At 48.2% G+C, this 17,164-nt stretch overlaps 2 protein-coding genes across 3 annotated transcripts; both read left to right on the top strand.

Annotated features, from left to right (window-relative positions):
* Positions 1-224: 224 nt before the first annotated feature.
* On the top strand, positions 225-8,853 carry LOC134328595 (A-kinase anchor protein 8-like). Its single transcript, XM_063009724.1, has 12 exons — positions 225-352; positions 1,132-1,161; positions 1,258-1,339; positions 1,523-1,889; positions 2,489-2,582; positions 2,679-2,807; positions 5,048-5,135; positions 5,481-5,640; positions 6,075-6,180; positions 6,268-6,398; positions 6,477-6,572; positions 7,240-8,853. The coding sequence occupies exons 1-12, from the start codon at positions 328-330 to the stop codon at positions 7,510-7,512; spliced, it is 1,581 nt and encodes a 526-aa protein (XP_062865794.1). The 5' UTR covers positions 225-327; the 3' UTR covers positions 7,513-8,853.
* Positions 8,854-9,627: 774 nt separating this feature from the next.
* akap8l (A kinase (PRKA) anchor protein 8-like) lies at positions 9,628-16,460 on the top strand. 2 transcript variants are annotated; one of them, XM_063009744.1, is made up of 12 exons: positions 9,628-9,719; positions 10,656-10,815; positions 12,768-13,185; positions 13,690-13,789; positions 14,101-14,150; positions 14,241-14,274; positions 14,448-14,529; positions 14,614-14,770; positions 14,869-14,974; positions 15,064-15,194; positions 15,281-15,376; positions 15,693-16,460. In XM_063009744.1, the coding sequence occupies exons 1-12, from the start codon at positions 9,695-9,697 to the stop codon at positions 16,038-16,040; spliced, it is 1,707 nt and encodes a 568-aa protein (XP_062865814.1). In that variant the 5' UTR covers positions 9,628-9,694; the 3' UTR covers positions 16,041-16,460. The 2 variants fall into 2 exon arrangements, with proteins under 2 accessions (XP_062865814.1, XP_062865815.1); XM_063009745.1 differs by having other exon boundaries at positions 13,693-13,789.
* Positions 16,461-17,164: the final 704 nt, after the last annotated feature.

Consider the following 17,164-nt stretch of genomic DNA (forward strand, 5'->3'; position numbering starts at 1 on the left):
CACCCCGCCCTTTTTATATGATTGGCTGGCCGCATCTTTTACTTAACAACGATTGGATCAGACAGCCATCACTCACAGTTCTATCCAATAGAACTGTACCAGCGGCTGCATACCAAATCGCTTCCTACGCCCTGTACATTTAGCATATTTTAGTGTAACACAAAAGCAGTTTCTTTGAATCTAGTGCACTTTTTAAGTGATCGGGCGGGTTATTCGGACACGACCAACCCCATTAATCCAACTACGTGTATTTCAGCTACTGAAGGTTAGCACAGGAGGCTTCATCTTGTAAACGTTGGAACGACATATTTTCCTTCAGACGTGAACATGGACGGACGCGGATTTGGCTCGGGTGAGTATTTAGTGTACATTTAATCTGTGATTAGGTAATAAAGGCTTTCTAAACAGCTCAGCGCTGTTAAAATGCGAACAAAGCTAATCGTCTAGGCCGCGTCCCAAATTGCGTACTAGATGACTAAAGAGTACGCAAAGAACGTAAGCTCGCGCTGCGCTTTTTGTGTACTACTTAGTAAGAATAGTACGCGATTGGGACGCGGCCTGTGTAACTGCGCAGACTGTTTATTCCAGTTTCTTTACTAATTTCAACCGTCTGTTCAAAATAAATTCACTTTATATTTCATATATGTTTAATTTGCATCCTAATTGATAGTGTACGTTGTCTGTGCTAAGCTAAACTAGCCCAGAAAGACACAAGGCCCTCAGACCGGTGTCCTATTATAATCTGCACCCTCTGTAAATCTGCACCCCCTTTGCTTTTTATCGGTTTCTTTGTCTAGTATCTGGATTTAGGAACGTTTTTTAGTTGCTTTGCTCAAGTCTGAGTATAAGTGTGATATCTAATGCTAAATGTGTGCCCAAAAGGGTAATATGGGTGCATACTGAGTACGGTTGCACTATTTGGTGTAACACCTAGTTATATAGGCTTGATGAATGGATGTTTTTCTTCAGGATTTTCTGATCGAGAGCAATGGTTCCCCAACCTGTCCCTAAAGCAGCAAAGCACCCTCACATCATTACCATGTTATAACATTAATACACCGCCTCTGTTATTACCTCTGTTAATTGAAAACAGTGTTCGATTGTCTGACCCGGTTTCCTCTTGTTCCTCAGGGTTCTCCAGTTGGGGTGGAGGAGCCAAAGGTGAGAGAATTCAGACCTCATGAAGGTGATTGTATTAAACCTTGGCGTTGGTACGTGTGTTAATGACCCCGCTGATCCCCTGTTCCTCCTCTGCAGACCCTGTGGGCGTGAAAATGAACCAGCAGCTCCGCATGTACCACCAGATGGAGGGGGGCTTGCGAGGTGGCCGAAACGACAGGTAGGGTGGACGTTCCTATCAGGACGGGGCTAAGACTCATTAATCAGGGTGCACTCAGACTGTCGACTTATTTGGAAAGGTGCCGGAATGGGATGCCACCCTGTCCACCTTGGTCCACCCTGATACGACTTGGAATGCTGAAAGTCTTAAACCTAGACGATAAGTTGTGCTTCATGTCCGCAGGTTTGACCAGTACGGCTCGCGCTCCTCTGCTTTCAGCCCCCGCGACTCTCACAGACCCGGCGGCTTCGGTTACGGTGACCCCTGGGGCGACAAGGACCCGTACGGAGGCCCGGGCTACGGGGGTCCCGGGTGGGGCCCGGGACAGAGGTCCCAACCCGGAGGCGGACGCCCGGGCGGCTCCGGCTACGGCCGCTGGCAAGACTCGCCTATGCCGAGTGGAGGCGGGCGCGGCGGGGGCCCGGTCAAGGTGCCGTTGCTTCCGGACCCCTGCATGTACCCTGAAAGGGGCTATCAGCCTCCAGCCTCTCAGTTTGCTGGGTACCACATGGCCAACCGAGAGTTCAACCCCCTGAGACCCCCGAAACGGGTAAGTACGCCCAGAAAAGCTCTGCTCGGGTCCACCGGGTCACTTCTGGTGTTCTACGCCACACAGCTTGCTCGATCCAGGCACCGACCGGATGCTCCCATATCCCGACAGGTTCACGTTTGGGCTGCTTGTGGGCCCCAAGCGTCAACAAACTTGCACTGTACTGATAATAAGATGATAAGAATGGGGACCCAATTCCAAAAAAGTTGGGACGGGGGCATGTTTACCACTTTATTGCATCACATTTCCATTTATCAGCGTTCTGTGTGGGTTTGTGAAAGCAGGCAGGCCAGTCTAGCACCTGCACTCGGTCACTACAAAGCCACGTAATTGTAGAACGTGCTGAAGGTGGCTCATGTTACTCATGACATTGGCACCAACGCACCACCGTACCAGGACACACGCTGGGTTTTGAACTCTGGATTGCATTCCGTTAGGTACTACATTCTGCCTGTTTATATAAGGGCACATATTGCTATCTGTGGGGGGTCGTGGGACCAATCGTCGGTACCTACTGTCCCAACTTCTTTGGAATTGGGCCTGTATGATTAGCGATGCGTGGCGTTGGATTAACGTTAGCGTGGCTGTCTCGATAACAGCAGCGTGACGGGCAGAGGAAGAGGAAGAAGGCTCTGGCTGCAGCCAACGCGGCTAAGATGAGCAAGACGGAGTCCGCGGGGGACGACGACAAAGGTACCGACTACAGGGGGCAGGAGAACTGGCGACGATTAGATTGGGGAGGTAATGGGGTGGGTACCACCGAACTAATCCTTGCTTGCTGTTGCGCAGAAACGGGCGAGGAGAAGCCGGAGCAGGAGAAGCAGGAGGACAAGGAGCATGAGGAGCAGGAGGAGACGGAGCAGGACAACGAGGAGAAGGATGATGGAACCAAACCTGAGGCTGAAGAAGAAGGTGCCGGTGAGTATTTTATTCCTCTGTCACATCCTTTGCTCTTCTGACCTCTGGACTGTTGTGGTTCTCCTTGACCTGCCACATTTTCCTTCCCTCTGTGGTCCCATCACCACTCCTCTGTCCTGTCTTCCTTCCTGCTTAGCATCTTCTGTCACCCTCACACCTTCTCCATGACGGGTCCATGACTGTTCCCAACTTATAGGGTCTATTCCTTCTTAATCAAGCTTGTCTCTTGCCCCTACCCCTTAATCAAGCTTGTCTCTTGCCCCTACCCCTTAATCAAGCTTGTCTTCTGCCCCTACCCCTTAATCAAGCTTGTCTTCTGCCCCTTAATCAAGCTTGTCTTCTGCCCCTACCCCTTAATCAAGCTTGTCTTCTGCCCCTTAATCAAGCTTGTCTTCTGCCCCTACCCCTTAATCAAGCTTGTCTCTTGCCCCTACCCCTTAATCAAGCTTGTCTTCTGCCCCTACCCCTTAATCAAGCTTGTCTCTTGCCCCTACCCCTTAATCAAGCTTGTCTTCTGCCCCTACCCCTTAATCAAGCTTGTCTCTTGCCCCTACCCCTTAATCAAGCTTGTCTTCTGCCCCTACCCCTTAATCAAGCTTGTCTTCTGCCCCTACCCCTTAATCAAGCTTGTCTCTTGCCCCTACCCCTTAATCAAGCTTGTCTTCTGCCCCTACCCCTTAATCAAGCTTGTCTCTTGCCCCTACCCCTTAATCAAGCTTGTCTTCTGCCCCTACCCCTTAATCAAGCTTGTCTTCTGCCCCTTAATCAAGCTTGTCTTCTGCCCCTACCCCTTAATCAAGCTTGTCTTCTGCCCCTACCCCTTAATCAAGCTTGTCTTCTGCCCCTACCCCCTTTAACCACACTTTTCCCTCACCCCTACCCCCTTTAACCACACTTTTCCCTCACCCCTACCCCGTTTAACCACGCTTTTCCCTCACCCCTACCCTCTTTAACCACACTTTTCCCTCACCCCTACCCCCTTTAACCACACTTTTCCCTCACCCCTACCCCCCTTTAACCACACTTTTCCCTCACCCCTACCCCCCTTTAACCACACTTTTCCCTCACCCCTACCCCCCTTTAACCACACTTTTCCCTCACCCCTACCCCCCTTTAACCACACTTTTCCCTCACCCCTACCCCCTTTAACCATGCTTTTCCCTCACCCCTACCCCCTTTAACCACGCTTTTCCCTCACCCCTACCCCCTTTAACCACACTTTTCCCTCACCCCTACCCCCTTTAACCACACTTTTCCCTCACCCCTACCCCCTTTAACCACACTTTTCCCTCACCCCTACCCCCCTTTAACCACACTTTTCCCTCACCCCTACCCCCCTTTAACCACACTTTTCCCTCACCCCTACCCCCCTTTAACCACACTTTTCCCTCACCCCTACCCCCTTTAACCACACTTTTCCCTCACCCCTACCCCCTTTAACCACACTTTTCCCTCACCCCTACCCCCCTTTAACCACACTTTTCCCTCACCCCTACCCCCCTTTAACCACACTTTTCCCTCACCCCTACCCCCCTTTAACCACACTTTTCCCTCACCCCTACCCCCCTTTAACCACACTTTTCCCTCACCCCTACCCCCTTTAACCACACTTTTCCCTCACCCCTACCCCCTTTAACCACGCTTTTCCCTCACCCCTACCCCCTTTAACCACACTTTTCCCTCACCCCTACCCCCTTTAACCATGCTTATCCTTTGCCCAAGACTTCTTCCCCTTGACCATTCCTCTACTGCTCTTGGCCTGTTGATCTTCACAGTCACTTCCATTTGCCCTACCTTCTTCTTTTCTCAAGTCTTGGTGGACTCCCCACCTTTCTAACAGCTCTAGAAACACTTCCCTCCTTGGTTGATGGTTCCTTTGTTATTTTTATGCTTCCTGTCTCTTTGACACCCTTGATCATTCCTTGACGAAAGTCAGTTTCCCGTATGCTCAACCACTTTCTTCTTAGCAACCCCTGGACTACACCGTCCTCCCTTGCCCCCAAGCACTCCTTCAGTTTGTTGAGAGTCCTCGACTGCTCTCCCCCTTGGTTTCTTGGCCTCTCATCAGGACCTTGAGCGCTCCTTCACCACTCCACCTTTGACCAGTCCTTAGTTGTCCGTTGACTGAGGGAAAGATGAACAACCGAACAGTCGACAAGGGAGAAGAGATCAAAATGTCAAGGCTGACTGTAGTCGTCGATGCGTCCCACTGAACTTGTACTCGTTCTCACTTTCCCTAGATTCTTCAACTAACGAAGGGACAGGAACGGCCTCCAAATCCAAAAAACCCAAGCGGGACGGCGACAAGCCTGGCGCCAACGGACCAAGGTCAGACTTTCCATCATGACAATCTGTGATTGAACGTAAAATGCATATGCCTAGAGTTTGAGCCTTCGGGTTCAAATCTCAGTAATACTATTAATGTGGTTAACAATTGGCTGTGACTAAGGGAGGGGAGGTCAGAGGGGTTCTTCTGCAGATGCGACCTCTGGATGAGTGGTGAAGAGCAGACGTAGAGCATAGCGTGCCTCTCCGGTCGTGATGCGTCTCTCTGAGAGTCCACCACTGGTCCGGGTCAGCGTGGGGGTGGTGCAGGCGGCGGATGAATTGCAGTACAGACACTGACTGACTAGTAGAACTAACGGAATGCGTGGATCGCGGTCTCTCCTGCAGCAGTCGCGCCATGTCCCTGGTGACGTTCGCCTGCTCCGTCTGCAAGTTCCGCTCCGTCTACGCCGACGACATGGCCGAGCACCTGAAGAGCAAATTCCACAGGGAGCACTTCAGGTTCCTGGCCAGCCAGATGACCAAACCCACCAGCGACTTCCTGCAGGTACGACAGTCGCCCAGAACCTCTCTGGTTCACTGGGAGTCCTGGGGTAGGTAGAGGTGGAGTTCCAGTAAGGTCAAGTAGATGATTCCTAGTGTTGGGGATGAGTGTGGAGCAGGGAAGGGGGGTTCAAAGGGGACTATGGTGCTTGATTCTGTCAAAAAATGACCAGAACTTTGGGTGGGTGGGATAAGCATCCAGTGAGAGGCAATTCTGTGAGAGTAAACACCTTGCTGATAAGATAGGCCAGAGGGGAACCAAACTGGAACCTGAGGCTACAGTGGGCACAGGCTTGCTAGAGCTAGACAGATTGGATTGGAAATGGGGCGCCCATGCAGACGGTCCAGGCACCTGCTTGCTAGACAGAACAAGAGAGGGTGGGAACTCCTGAGGTGGTGGAACTCCGGTCCTCATGTGTCTGGTGTGTGTGGGCGCAGGCGTATCTGACCAATAAGTACGAGAAGGCGGAGCAGCGGGTGAAGAGGATGGAGGATTACAGCGGCACCGTCTGCCAGCTGATGAAAGACATGGACCTGAGCAGAGGTTCGTTTACCCATCGTTACCCTACGATACGCCGCGCTGCCCGTCTCTCGGACGCTAACCCGAACCGTGCCGCGTTTGCTCCGCTAGGTATCGGCATGGAGCACTTCATGAAGAAGGTGGAGGCGCTGTACTGCGCCGCCTGCGACATGTACGTCCCCATGCAGTCCACCTTCATCGACCTGCACCTCAAGTCCCCCGACCACAACTACAACCGCAAGGTACGAGGGTTCGCACCCCGAAACCGGAGACCGTCTCCTCGCCGACTCGACCTTTAACCTCTGATCCTCTCGCCGCAGGGATTGCTGGAGTACTCGAAGAGGGTGGGATGCTCCACGGCCCGGGGGATCCTCAGCCACAAGTTCATCAGCGGCAAGCACCAGAGCTTCCTGAAGGTAAGCTTCACGTGGCGTTGGGCTCCCGGGCTGCCAGTAAAACCTGCTCGACTGTGGGCAGCTTGCAGTTTTAGGTTTCTGGTCACGTTTCCTTTCGGGACAGGGTGACTCCCTCTGACCTTGGCAAGAGAACACTCTTCCACGCACAAATCCAGTTCCAAAAAAAGTTGGGAACCAAAGAAGCCGTCTTCTTTAAGAGACAGGTCTGGATTGGGCAGCTTAGTGGTTGAGGTACTGGACTAGTAATCAGAAGGTCGCTGGTTCAAGACCCACCACTGCCAGGTTGCCACTGTTGGCCCTTGAGCAAGGCTCTTAACCCTTAATTGCTCAGACTGTATACTGTAAGTCGTTTTGGATAAAGGCGTCTGCTGAATGTTAAAAATGTAAATGGACTGCAGACAGGCCGGTCTAGCACCTGCACTCACTGTCGTAACGCGTGCAGAAGGTGGCTCGGCCTCGTCTTGCAAAACCCCGAGTGAGAGGTCGTCTAGGTGCAACCATACGCCAATCCAAACGTCCATACGTCGATGTGTTCGTACTCCTCAGCATTAGAGCCACTGGTGCTAGTTCTGAACCAAAAACATTAGGGAAGGTCCTTTTCCTCTTCTGCTTTTTATACGTACACCGAGAAGTCTAACTCGCCTGTACTCAATGCTTCCGATCTCAGGGTGAGAACCCCTTCGGCAGTAACCAGGACGAGCCGGACCACGAGGACTCGGCGGTGACGGAGGGCGACCAGGGCGACGCCGAGCCCAAACCCGAAGAGACTCCGGAGGAGGCCGGGCCCTCGGGCGAGGGGGGGTCGGAATCCCTGGGGAACGGAGACGAACACGAGGAGGAGCGCGAGGAGGAGGAAGGTGGCGACGCGGAGGAGGACGACGAGGAGGAGGAGGAGGATTTCGAAGATGGAGACGAGGATGAAGATGAGGACGATGTTTAGGACCAACTGCTGGAGTCTTACTCTGATTAAATTGTGAAGTTATTCTTTTAAGGACTGTGGGCGTGGTGGTGGTTTTTTTTTTATTGATGTTTGTCAGACTGTTGTAGATCCGTGGTTCCGAGCTGAAATAAAACTAGCCATCTGAAGTCACCAGAGCAGCTTCTTTGTTTGTCTGGAAGCTTTTTATGTTCTTATAAATCCAGTATAAATTTACATTACAGGTGAGAAGTGAGCTATATCGCCTGGCCACTAGAGGGTGCTGTTGTGTTCTGTCATAAATAAATAGCTACGATTAGCGCTCATCACTGTCTATGTAGCCTAACCAGGGTTAATGTGCCTGATCCCGCCGAGTCCAAGCTAGTGCCCCCACACGCCTCCTCAGGCAACGATCAGCGTACAGAGATACACAAATTGCAATATTCTGACCAGCCACTAGGAGTCGCTGTTGTATTGGCAAGAAGATTTAATCCACATCCACGGTGATGGTAGCTCAGTGGTGAAGGTACTGGACTAGTGATCGAAAGGTCTCTGATTTAAGCCCCACATCTGCCAGACTGCCACTGTTGGGCCCTTAGGCAAGGCCCTTAACCCTCAACTGCTTGGATTTTGTACGGGCCCAGTACTGTAAGTCGCTCATGTATTAGACTTTTTTATGAGGGGAAAATCAAAGATGGGTGTAAATTTCTTTCCCGCTCAACGATGAACCTGTTTGGTGTCCCCACCAGGAACCTGATTCCATGAACGCATCTGAAAATAAGTTCCTCACCTACGAGATTTATAGGTTCAGCTTCCATCTGGGGGAAAGTTCGTCCAAAAATGGGCTATGAACAGCACTGCGCTCAGGCCACGCCCACCGTCCTCATAAACCCCGCCCCTTCTAAGTTAGGCTTACTGTTTGATTTGGTTACTTCGATGGTGTTCCAAACCGAAGCCACGTATCGTGTAACTCGTTCCAGAGAGGCCACGTCAGGCTACAACAAATGTGTAAATACAGATGATGGAAAACTGCACCGACTTTCTTTGTTCTTTTATTTTCAATTCCGGTTCTTTAGTTCTTTAGTGTGATTTGATTATGTTTCAGTGTTTTTTTTAATCTTTTAAGCTACTTTTATGATGCTGTGAACTTGTAACTGTACTCGAGTCCCTAAAGGGTCGGACTGAGCGTCTCCAATCCTGCAAGAACTACAACTCGAGTACAGAACACGGATTATCCGACGTTTCTGTTATGGACCTATGATTTCACAAAGACTTCCGGTTTCTACTGATGCGTCTCATGGTTTGATCTCACGTCATTTCATTAAAACCAGATCTCTAATGTTTAATAAACGCTCAGTACTTCAATGTCGTGTTTGTGTCGTTTATTTCAGCAACGGATCTATCCAATCGGTTTCAATTGCTGTTTATATCTCTTAAATCTTCCTTTTTGGATATAACCCAACAATTTTCGTGTTTATTTAATAGTTGTTTTTATTCAGAATTCTTCTCTTAAGGTTGGATTTTCTTATTTTGTTTAGTTTTAAGGGAATTCTGAATTGTTTGTGTAAGTCAGGCTGATTTAACTTGTAGTGTGAGTGTTATACAGCAGAACTGGGTTCACTGTCTTCACTTAAGGTCCTCTGGTTTCCTTTTACCTACTAGACACATGCAGAAGGTGGATTGGCTGCACTAAATAACCGTTGTACCGGCGAGAGCGAGAAGCTAAGTGTGTTCGGTAGATTAAAATGTTCTACCATGTAGTTTTTGCTTCGCACTCAGGGTTTCTGGCTGACGCAGGACTCACCATGACCTTGACCAGGATTAAACTGTTAGTAAAAACAAACGAACTGCTAAAATACTGGTAGAACGCATTAACACCGCCTCCTTCGCCGTTCCTGATTCTGATTGGCTATTTCGCATTGGACAAAATTCATAAGCAGTTCGATTGGTCCAAACAGCCGTCACTCACAAAACTAGCCAATAGGAAGCCTTTCTTACAGGTAAACACCGAATCTCCCTTAGCTTCCTATGTAGGTCGACTACAAAGGCTGTTGATAAACTGTCCTTACTACCCTACCTAGTGCACTCCTTATTAACGAGGTGGTAATTTAGGACGGAATCAGCTCCATTACCCTAATATTGTGTGTGTAAGCTACAGCTAGCCCAGACTTCGTCTACATTGGATCGAATATATTCTGAAGTGAACATGGACGGTCGCGGTTATGGTTCAGGTCAGTAATTTGCTTTATATTTTATATATAATAAATAATGTAGGATAATATGTTTAAAAAAAACAACAACAATCTGTTCTCGGTGGCTGCGTCCCAAATCGCCTTCAGACCTAATAGTGCGTGTAAGCTCGCTACATGCAGACTGTACAAATAATTAATTCGTTTTCAAGACAAACGACACAAATAAAATAATATTTACATTCTAAATATGTATTAGTTTGCATCTGTGATTAACGTTTTATAAGCTGAGGGCGGCGAACAAAGAGACGGGCCTGCTAACAGCTAGACCTGGTGTTGTATCCAGGCCTGCACCCTCTTCACATTAGCACCCCCTCCCTCAAGCATGTTTCGTTGTTTTTATGGCTAAAATGACAATAAAATTACACTTCTATTCGTTTTTCTGCACATCCAAGACTTCCTATTTATTTCTAAAAAGAATAAAAACGGACGTATTTTCGATTTCGATTAGCTTTTTGATCAGGCGCATGCTAAGCTATCCAAAAGCGGTCCTAAGGGTGCACATTATGTCTGGTTGCACTATTTGATGCTACAGCGAACTGTATTTGTGTATTGCTGTAGCACCGTTTATAGATCTAATACTGTTTATACAGTTTAATCACGTATTTAAGTTAAATATGATTGTATTACCCTGAATACAGGGTATGTAACAAGTTGTGAACATGAACGAAGAACAAAGAAGGCAGCTTGGGGATAAAATAATGAAATAATTCTAATAAACAAACAAATGCTGATGTTATTCAGGCTTTTAATGGCTCATTTATTATTCCTCTAATTGTATCCATCGATCTTGTTGCTGCCCGTCCTCGTCCTCTTTTATCCTCAATTCTTAAATGCGTAATGTCTATCTATTGAACTGGTTCTTCTCATTCCGATACGTCCCAGGGTCTGAAGGTTTCTCCTTTCTTCTTCTCTCAGGATCTGGTAGCTACGGCATGTACGGAGGCGGATATGGCGATACGCACATGAAGGGCGGTCTGTCCGGTTCCAATGCCGATGCCGTCATTGCTAAAATCAACCAGAGGTTGGACATGCTCTCCCAGCTGGAGGGGGGTATGAGAGGGGGTCGAAACGATAGGTAAGGTTAACGGCGACCGCCTCGGTGAGGAGAAACCTCTCACTAACAGTTCTGAAAAATCACTGCTCCACCAGATACCAGAACGTTTAGTGTCTAGTGTTTTTAGCTTTTTCTATAGTTGCTATAGAGATAGATGGAAACTAGGGATGCAAGTTTTATCAACCTTAGGATTGAAATACATTCCAATGGCGTCAATACCTGGTGACCATAAGTATCCAGCTTCTCCAGTCTTCTGTTTGGGTCTTCAAGCTTTTTAATGGCTGGGGCGTAGTAATTTAACTCTCTTAAATCTTTATTTAACTGATAAAAGTAGCAAGAAAAGATTCCCAATGGTTTTACTCGTGAGCTGTGTTGTAGTTTGAAAGTATAAACTCACAGAGCTGCACTGTTTGGTTATCAAGCCTTCCATCAGATAACCAAATGAACCAGACGGCAAACGGCACTAAACATATCTGTGTCGTCTCTCTGGAGAACGATGTTCGGTTTAAATGTGGAAGCCTTCGGGTTATTTGGCATGTTCCCCAAGCTGTGTGGTTCTCACTTTGTTCTGACTCTACCGAACCTCAGGAACGCTGCAGGTAACTGACTCAAAAACGGCCTTAAATTAAAATGACAGGAGGAAACCTTGAGAGGAACCGGACTCAGCAGAGACCTTCATCTTCCTTGGGTGGCCTGGAGATGAACAAAAAAGCACTAATGATGTTTTGATGTGATTATATGTGATCAAGGTCTCTAAAGCAGACACACAGATCTTGTTCCTCAGGTTTAAGAAAGGCAAGGAATTGAAGTAGATGTAAAGAAACAAGTCAAGTCAAATTTATTGATATAGCTCTGTTTACAGTGGACATTGTCTCAAAGCAACTTTACAGAATCCAGGACCAACAGACTAAAAAATCCATATTGAGCAAGCTGAGGGCGACAGTGGCAGGAAAAACTCCCTTAAGAATACAGGGAGGAACCTTGAGAGGAACCAGCAGGGACCTCTATCCTTCTTGGGTGGCCTGGAGGAAACTTTAAATAAATAAGATTTACACAAATCATACAAACACAGAATTAAATTGAACTGAAAGTTCTTCATTATTCAGTCCAGTCTGTGATTAAGTCTGTAGTAAGTTCTGTACATTTTTGGTGCAAACACGCCAGGTTCCCGTCACATCTAGTAGGAGCAGCATTGTTGGTCTTTAACCTCGAGAAAGTGAACAGGTTTCCATCAGAACCACCTCGGAGTGAAACAACAGAAGGTGGAGTTACAATGTAAATCGTAAAGAGTAAAATATCACTTTTACAGAGAGTAGCTTTAGACTCCGGCACCAGTAACAGTAAACAAGGAGCTTCGATTCCAGACCAGTTTCCAAGGAACTAAATTTAGAGCGCACTGTAGGAGTTAGATGGATCCTGAGCGTAGGAAGAATCGTTTTGGGCTGTTGATCACAAGATGAACTTACTGTAAGCCAAAAGATGGAATAAAGATGTTGGTAACTGACCTGAGGAGGAGAAAACCATTTTATATAAAGACGATGATTAATGGGGAATTAGTTTTGCATGGTAATCCATACCAGCCCTGGTAGTGGTCACATGTCTTCTGAATGAACTCCCCATCACTAAAGCCATTCCTCCACCAGTGAGCCAAACTCGATTTGATATTTGGCAACCCAGACAAGATTGTGACTCCAAAACAAAGTGGTGTCTCATCTTCATGCTTATAATTCCTCAATTTTGCTGCTTCTATGTGGGATTGCACTGAAACCGTCCTCCCTCAGGAGCACCTCCACTTTGTCCAGCGAGACGTCGGTGAGAAGAATGGCTTGGGTGAATGACAACTTGCAAACAGATGCACCTTGTCATCCAGATGTTCTTCAGGAACCGAGAGTCTGAACGTGAATAAATGAATAAAAGTGGAATTGAGAGATGCTGCTGCTTCATCTCTGCTTGCTCTGCACCTCCCTCTGCAGGTTTGACCAGTACGAGTCTTACGACTCACGCTCCTCTGCCCCCGGCCCCCGCGATCTCTACAGATCTGGTAACTTTGGTTTCGGCGACTCCCGGGCAGACATGATGGGCTATGAGTCCATGGGTGCCGCCGGAGGCCGAGACTCTTTCTCGGGCTCCGGCTGGGGGGAGGGACCGAGGTCCCAGCACAGAGGAGGAAGGCCAGACGTGCGTGGCTTCGGGCGTATGCAGGATGACTATATGACCGGTGGAGGTAGGCAGACCGGTGTGCAAGGCCACTCCCCATCAGGGCGAGGCAGGCTGCCGTCGCTCCTCAGCCACCGCGTGTTCCCTGAGAGGGGCTTCCAGTTTAAGGGCTCTCAGTTCGGAGGGAACCAAAGGGGCAACCGACAACAGAACCGCAAGAGACCCCACAACCGAGTAAGTACCTCCAGCTAAGCACTGGATTTGATCAGTCAGTCCCCTTCTCCCAAAGTACTCCCTTCTACTCAGGCCTGCCCCGCCTAGGGAGGGGAGATACATGTAGCCTTGTAATTCCCATCATGCTTTCCAGAACAATCTCATGGAAGTACAACAGATCTAATCAGATCCAGTTCTTTAGCACCTTTGGTCAAGTTTACTTTTTGTTCTTTTTATTCCAAAATTGTCCTTAAGTATCATCAAATAGTCTTTATTTACTTCTAGATGTCCTGTACGATTCGTTAGCATGGTTGTGTAATTGTAAACATCGTCTCTGACACTGTAGTGACTCCCGACAAGGTAAGTGCATGTCGTGTTTAGCACTCGGTAGCATAAACGTCAGGAGATGTTGTGATGCTTGTCCCGTGTCCCCGTCACCACTTCTGGTAGACTTATTCTCATCACATACGTGGTCACATGTGGGTCGACTGGGTGCAGCTGACGTTTATCTGGGTTTCGATCTAGCAGCAGGGGAAACAGAAGGACAGGAAGGAGCCTCAGTCTCCGTCGGATGAGCCGGAGCCCAAAGTAAGCAAGGCCGAGTCTGCCGGAGACGACGACGAAGGTACTTGAGTTCTTGACGTTCGGCGGACTCTTTGTTCCTAAGCAACGTAAAGTCGAGGGCCTTGCTCAAGGGTACAACAGTGGACCTGCTGAGAACTGCTGAGCCAACACTTGGGCCAAAAATCTGGAGCTCTTCCTTTTTAACCAATCAAATTTGATACCCAAGACTCAAGCCCAGAGTTTGAGTGTTGGCGGAGTAGAACCTTGTTGCTGCAGGAACTGCAACCTCCACCTGTAGACTCTTGAGCAAGGCCCTTCATCCTCCAGCTTGCAGCTTTAAAGACGCCAATAACCTTTGTTGATGTCCAACAGATACCGTTGAGCCAAGGGACGAGAAGACAGACGACGGGACTCCAGCCACCGTAAGTTCAAACCTTCTGAAACCCCCTAAAAGTAAACCCTGTGAGTCTTGGTGTGAGTTCTAAGTTTGTGTTCTGTCGTTTCTTCGGCAGGAATCGAACCCGGCGGCTGAAGATGAGGATGCTGGTGAGTATCGTACTCTCGGTTTCTCCTCTTCTCAACTAGTCGTTCCCTCTTCTCAGCTAGTCCTTCATCTTCTCAGCTAGTCCTTCCCTCTTCTCAACTAGTCCTTCCCTCTTCTCAACTAGTCCTTCCCTCTTAAGCTCTTGACCAACATCCTTCTCGTCTCGATTCCTCAGAGACGAAGTCGGAGGACAAACCCTCTGCTCCCAGGTCCAGGAGGAGGCGAGGGTTCTTCGAAAGGACGGCCAACGGTCCGAGGTCTGTCCGATTTGTCACCTGCTCTACTATTGGTGCTTCTTGGCCCCTGAGCCGAACGTTCTAACGAGTCGTTTCTTATGACAGCCGCTCGCTGACCAGGGTGGCCTTCGCCTGCTCCATCTGCAAGTTCCGCTCCTTCTACAGCGAGGACATGGAGGCTCACCTGGAGAGCAAGTTCCACAAGGATCACTTCAAGTTCCTGTCCAGCCAGTTGTTGAAACCGACCGCCGAGTTCCTGAAGGTAGTGTGTGGGTGTGAGGGAGCGGTCGTGCTAGTCTGAGAAGCTCCCATTGGAAGTGGCTAAATCGTGAGGTTGACGTGAACGTTCTGTATTGGTAGGAGTATCTGCTGGATAAGTACAAGAAGACGGCGCAGAGGATCACCCAGCTGCCCGACCACTACTCCACCATCTGCCAGGTCCTAAAAGACCAGGATCTCACCAGAGGTGCGCTCGTGTTCCTTGAGTTTTGGTTGTTCTGATGGTGACTTGATGAGGTACTGAATGATGAAGCCTTTCATCCCTTGTTTGAGCAGAGATCGGGATGGAGCACTTCATAAAGAAGGAGGAGGCGGCGCACTGTACGGCGTGTGACATCTACATCCCCATGCAGCACAAGCTCATCCAGCAGCACATCAAAGCCCCCGAGCACAACCAGAACCGCAAGGTAAACAAACACTCGGCTCCTCACAGAGGCTCTGAATTGATCTCCGGTTACGAGCCTGACCTTCCGTCTTTGACCCCTCTGTGCAGGCCATGATGGAGCAGTCCAAGTGGTCCTGTGCCTCCGTGGCCCGGAGCATCCTCAACCACAAGGTCATCAGCAAGAAACTGGAGACCTTCCTCAAGGTTTGTACCCAGGGTGCATTGGGGAACATGTAGGAGCTGAAACCCCTCTTGATCAATTGTTAAGTTACCAAAAGTATGTGGACACTACTTGTAATCAGTAGCGGTTACAGCCTCACCCATTAGAAATAGAAATTTGTGGCTACAGTTTGGGGGACGGCCCATCTCTACTTGAGTCTCCAAGTTGGTGGTGGGTCGGCACCAGGCTGTGCCACCAGCGAGGGGTTAAAAAGTGAGGGATTGGCGCCCCACGGCTTGTCTCCTCTTAATTTGTTCCACGGTGTCTTACATCATCTTCCTCTTTTCTTTGTCCGGTCAGGGCGAGAACCCTTTCACTGATGACCAAGACAAGCAGGACCTCGATGACTCCATGACGCTGGAGGAAACGGAGGGCGACGGCGAGCCGAAAGAGAAACCAGAAGAAGGGGCGGAGAACGCCGGCGAGGGGGCTCCTGAAGGGGCAGGGAACGGCCAACCCAAGGAAACGAGTGGCGATGGAGGAGAGGGAAAAGAGATGCAGGGTGAGGCAGGAAAGGAAGATGATTGGGCTGGAGGTGAGGAGGAGGAGGAAATGGAGGCAGGAGATGAGGTAGAAGGGGTGGAGTTGGGAGAAGAAGATGAAGATGAAGGAATAGAGGGCCTGGAGGTGGAAGACCAAGAAGCTTGAAGATGGTGGTGATCAGCTGCTCTCATCATCTGATGGAGCAGACTGGACCAAATACAACGCTTCCATCCGTTTAGTCATGTGGGACGACCAATAAAAATGGGACGGGGTTTAAATCTTCAGCTAGCGTTCAACCTTCTGCTCTTTTACCAGGTTCCTCCACACGACTGATTAACCTTCACATAAGAGTTCAACGTTAACCTACGATCTTTGCTAATTTATGTCATAACATCTTCAGCCAGTCGAAGAGCCAATCCCTGTTCGTCTCAGTGTTGGTGTTCAGTTCTTCACCTGCGTTAAACTGTTTTATTTTTTAAGTGATGATTCGATTGTAGTTTCATTTTTCTGCTTTTGGTTTGTTCAGTTGAAGAACGATTGTTAAACGTAGAATCTTAGCTGAAAATAAATGTTTATAAAAGTTCATTCTTGGTTTTCCTTTATTTCGTCTGTAATTAAAACTTAAAAAATAAATCTGATGGACCTCATGAGTCCAACTGTCCTCCTCTTTGATTTCACCAAACATTTTCTCCTCTGGTTCTTTATAGTTCCAGTTTCTCTGGTCCTGATGATTTTCCAGCTCCTGGTTCTCCTTGTTTTGTGGAGTTTCCTACACTTTGTGTGTTCTTTAGTTCCACTGGTCTTCTGGTTTCCTTCTCTTAGATTACGTGTCAAACCTGAGGCCAATCCGGTCGACCAGGTCATTTTATGTGGCCCGCATGAGCTCAAAAGACGTCCGATTGTCTTAAAATACACTAAAATCATACATAAACTGCATCTCCCACAATGCATGCAAATTTTCTGACACATCAGCGTTTAACTGAGGCTGTTTTCCAACAAGTGATGCTGAGAAATATTTACACATAATCCCAAAATGTACAGGAAGAGAAAGGGGTGCGTCTCTTGTGTTATGAGGCGTGTCCGTGGTAAAGGAGAACAATATAAATGTAGATATACGTTATAAATGTACAATATAAATGTAGATATACGTTATAAATATACAATATAAATGTAGATATACGTTATAAATATACAATATAAATGTAAATATACGTTATAAATATACAATATAAATGTAGATATACGTTATAAATATACAATATAAATGTAGATATACGTTATAAATATAC

Source organism: Trichomycterus rosablanca, chromosome 15 (genome assembly GCF_030014385.1).
Source record: "Trichomycterus rosablanca isolate fTriRos1 chromosome 15, fTriRos1.hap1, whole genome shotgun sequence".
Taxonomy (NCBI): domain Eukaryota; kingdom Metazoa; phylum Chordata; class Actinopteri; order Siluriformes; family Trichomycteridae; genus Trichomycterus; species Trichomycterus rosablanca.

Excerpts from the sequence above, each read along its gene's own strand:
- LOC134328595 (XM_063009724.1), top strand. The coding sequence starts at position 328 with ATGGACGGACGCGGATTTGGCTCGG. Across the intron at positions 1,340-1,522 it reads CGAGGTGGCCGAAACGACAG|GTTTGACCAGTACGGCTCGC; the intron begins GTAGGGTGGACG and ends TCATGTCCGCAG. Across the intron at positions 6,573-7,239 it reads AGCACCAGAGCTTCCTGAAG|GGTGAGAACCCCTTCGGCAG; the intron begins GTAAGCTTCACG and ends TTCCGATCTCAG.
- akap8l (XM_063009744.1), top strand. The coding sequence starts at position 9,695 with ATGGACGGTCGCGGTTATGGTTCAG. Across the intron at positions 14,771-14,868 it reads CGACCGCCGAGTTCCTGAAG|GAGTATCTGCTGGATAAGTA; the intron begins GTAGTGTGTGGG and ends CTGTATTGGTAG. Across the intron at positions 15,195-15,280 it reads AGCACAACCAGAACCGCAAG|GCCATGATGGAGCAGTCCAA; the intron begins GTAAACAAACAC and ends CCCTCTGTGCAG.